The 3,067-nt window shown below is 62.9% G+C and overlaps 1 protein-coding gene across 2 annotated transcripts; it reads left to right on the plus strand.

Annotated features, from left to right (window-relative positions):
• Nucleotides 1-535: 535 nt before the first annotated feature.
• HES4 (hes family bHLH transcription factor 4) lies at nucleotides 536-2,428 on the plus strand. 2 transcript variants are annotated; one of them, XM_075029207.1, is made up of 4 exons: nucleotides 536-955; nucleotides 1,042-1,137; nucleotides 1,233-1,320; nucleotides 1,427-2,428. In XM_075029207.1, the coding sequence occupies exons 1-4, from the start codon at nucleotides 716-718 to the stop codon at nucleotides 2,002-2,004; spliced, it is 1,002 nt and encodes a 333-aa protein (XP_074885308.1). In that variant the 5' UTR covers nucleotides 536-715; the 3' UTR covers nucleotides 2,005-2,428. The 2 variants fall into 2 exon arrangements, with proteins under 2 accessions (XP_074885308.1, XP_074885309.1); XM_075029208.1 differs by having other exon boundaries at nucleotides 544-826.
• Nucleotides 2,429-3,067: the final 639 nt, after the last annotated feature.

Consider the following 3,067-nt stretch of genomic DNA (forward strand, 5'->3'; position numbering starts at 1 on the left):
AGCCAATGGGAGGAGAACGACGGCGACGACGCCGGCGGCGGGTGCCCCCCCCCCCCCCCGCCCCGTCTCCCTCCACACCCCTCCCGCCCATTGGCCGCCCGCCGGCCGCGGCCTCGCGTGCCGCGCCAGCCGCCGCCGTTGCCGGCAGCGGGAGCAGCAGCCGGGGCCCCGGGGACGCCGCCTCCGCTTTTTTCCCGGGGGGGGGGGGGAGCGGGTGTCACAAGCAGCGGCACGGGGGAGGGGGGAAGGGAACGGCTGACCGGAGCAGCGCCGGGTCGCGCTCGGTTTGAAGTGCGGTCGCCCCCCCCGCCCCCCGGGGGGGGGGGGGGGGGGATTCGGTCGGGACCGGGGGTGGGGAGAAAAAGCGGCGGTGCCCGGGGCGTCCCTCCCGCCGCCCCCACGTGGCCGATGTGGGAGGGAGGGAGGGGGGGGGGGAGAGAGGGGGGGCGGTCCGCGGCGCGCGTGACGGACAGGCGAAAAGACCGCCGTCCAATGGGAAAGCGGGCGGTACGACTGTAGGGACCGGGGCGGCCGTTGATTGGTTAGCGGGAGTGTGGGAACGGCCGCGGCGGCGGTTTCACACGAATGGGGAGCCGCCGCCGGGTATAAAAGGGCGGGGGGGCGCCAGTCCGCCGGTACTGCCGGCCCCGCCGCTGCCGCCGCACGCGCCCCGCGCCCGCCGCACGCGCCCGCCCGTTGCCGCCGCCGCCGCGCCATGCCCGCCGACACGGGCATGGAGAAACCGACCGCCTCACCCATCGCGGGGGCGCCGGCCAGCGCCAGCCACACGCCGGACAAACCGCGGAGCGCCAGCGAACACCGGAAGGTAAATGGCGGGTGCCGGTCGGGTCGCAACGGCGGCGGCGGTGGTGGCGGTGGCGGAGGCGGCTGCTGCGGCGGCGGCGGCGGCGGTGGCGGCGGCGCTGGATGGCGGCGAGCCCGCGGCCGTGCTGAGGTCGGTGCCGGGGGTTGGGGTTGGGAATCGGGGGCGGTGAAGGGAACCGGCCCGGGGGGGGCTGACCGGCTCCGTTCTCCCCGCAGTCCTCCAAGCCCATCATGGAGAAACGGCGCCGGGCACGGATCAACGAGAGCCTGGGGCAGCTGAAGACCCTCATCCTGGATGCGCTGAAGAAGGATGTAAGTGGGGCGGTGGAGGGCGGGGGGCTGAGGGGACCGGGGACCGACAGCGGCGGCGGGCAGCCCCTGACGAAGCCCTGTTCTCCGTCCCGCAGAGCTCCCGGCACTCCAAGCTGGAGAAGGCGGACATCCTGGAGATGACCGTCAAGCACCTGCGGAACCTGCAGCGGGCGCAGATGACGGGTAAGAGCACCCTGCTTGACCCCGTGGGTGGGTGGGTGAGTGGGGGTCTCCGGGGTGCTGACCTGCCGCTCACCTGCCGTCCTCCCCCATGTCCTCTACCCTCCAGCCGCTCTCAGCGCCGACCCCACCGTCCTCGGCAAGTACCGGGCCGGATTCAACGAGTGCATGAACGAGGTGACGCGATTCCTGTCCACCTGCGAAGGGGTGAACACCGACGTGCGTACCCGCCTCCTCAGTCACCTCTCGGCTTGTTTAGGCCAGATCGTGGCCATGAACTACCCGCCGCCGCCGGCCGGTCAGCCCGCACATCTGGCGCAGCAGCCTCTGCACGTCCAGCTGCCCCCCGCAGCGGCCGGAGCCGTGCCCGTGCCCTGCAAACTGAACCCCGCTGAAGCCCTGTCCCCCAAGGTCTACGGGGGCTTCCAGCTCGTCCCTGCTACCGACGGCCAGTTTGCTTTTCTCATCCCGAACCCGGCCTTTCCTCCCAATTCTGGACCGGTTATTCCCCTGTATGCCAACGCCAACGTCCCGGTGTCCGCAGGCAGCGGCTCGGGGAACGCGGCCGCCACCCCGTCAGCATCCCCGGTGCAGGGGTTGACATCATTTGGGGGCAGCATTGTTCCAGCATCCCAGGCGGGAAGTCCCATCGGAGAGCGAAGTGAATCCGTGTGGAGGCCTTGGTGACTTGCCCAAAACCATTAACACCCACCCACCTTCCCCCCTCCCCCCCCCTTCCTCCCCCCCCCCTCCCAAAAAAAAACTCTTCTGTTGGCTCCGTTGTATGGAGCCCTGTTATCGTTTGGGTTTTTTTAAGCAGATTTAAACAGAAAGGAAAAAAGGACCTCGCTATGAACGTGCTATTTATTATTTTCAGAGGTTGGGATCTCGACTTGTATTTTTACTCCTTTAAAATGCCTTTATTTGAGATACTTTTTTAAAAAAAAATAAATGAGAAATAGTTTTGTAACAAATATTCAAAAGTATAATGCCAAAGTTGTTTGTATCCCGTTTGTCTGTGTGTGTGTGCGTGCCTGTGTTGAAGACTTCCAAAAAAACAAAAGGAAAAAAAAATTGCAGGTGTTTAAATAAATAAACTCGTTGAAATAGATTTATTTTTTTTCCCCCCCTTCCTTTCATTTTTGTTGGGTGAGAGCGGGCAGGGACAAGCTCATCCTGTGTGTGCAACCCCCTCAGAAAAGTAGGAATGAACTTTATGGCCTTAAATAAGGCCCGTGGAAGGGATTCCTGTGAAAAATTGGGGGGGGGGGGGGAGTGATGGGGTTAAGGGGGGGTCTGGCAGTGTTAAATGTCTCCCGAGAGCTTTGCAAGTGTTGTGTTTCCACTCAGAAGAAACAGATTCCCCCAAATCTGCTCCTGGAACCCGAGGAAACGCGTGCCGCTTGCTACCTGCTCAGAGAGCTCCTGAAATAACGCCGCTCTTCGGATTTGGCTCCTTACCACCTTGCTGTAGGGATTGCGTGTGTGGGGGTGGTGTGCGCAAAAGTTACTATCTCGCCTACAAAAGAGGCAAGAGAGTCTGTCCCTATTGTGAGGAGGGTAATTAGAAGGTATAAAGGGTCTCATCGAGTATGCAGCGGGCTCTTTGGGAAGTTGGGAACCCTATTGAAACGCCTGGGAACTCGGAGCTGAGGGTTAATGTGTGTCTTTTTTTTTCTCGCCACTCTCATTGACAGGGCCAGATAGACTCTGATACTCAATGCTGTTGTAAATTCAATTGCCTGGCCTC

The sequence above is a fragment of the Buteo buteo genome, chromosome 5, assembly GCF_964188355.1.
Source record: "Buteo buteo chromosome 5, bButBut1.hap1.1, whole genome shotgun sequence".
NCBI lineage: Eukaryota > Metazoa > Chordata > Aves > Accipitriformes > Accipitridae > Buteo > Buteo buteo.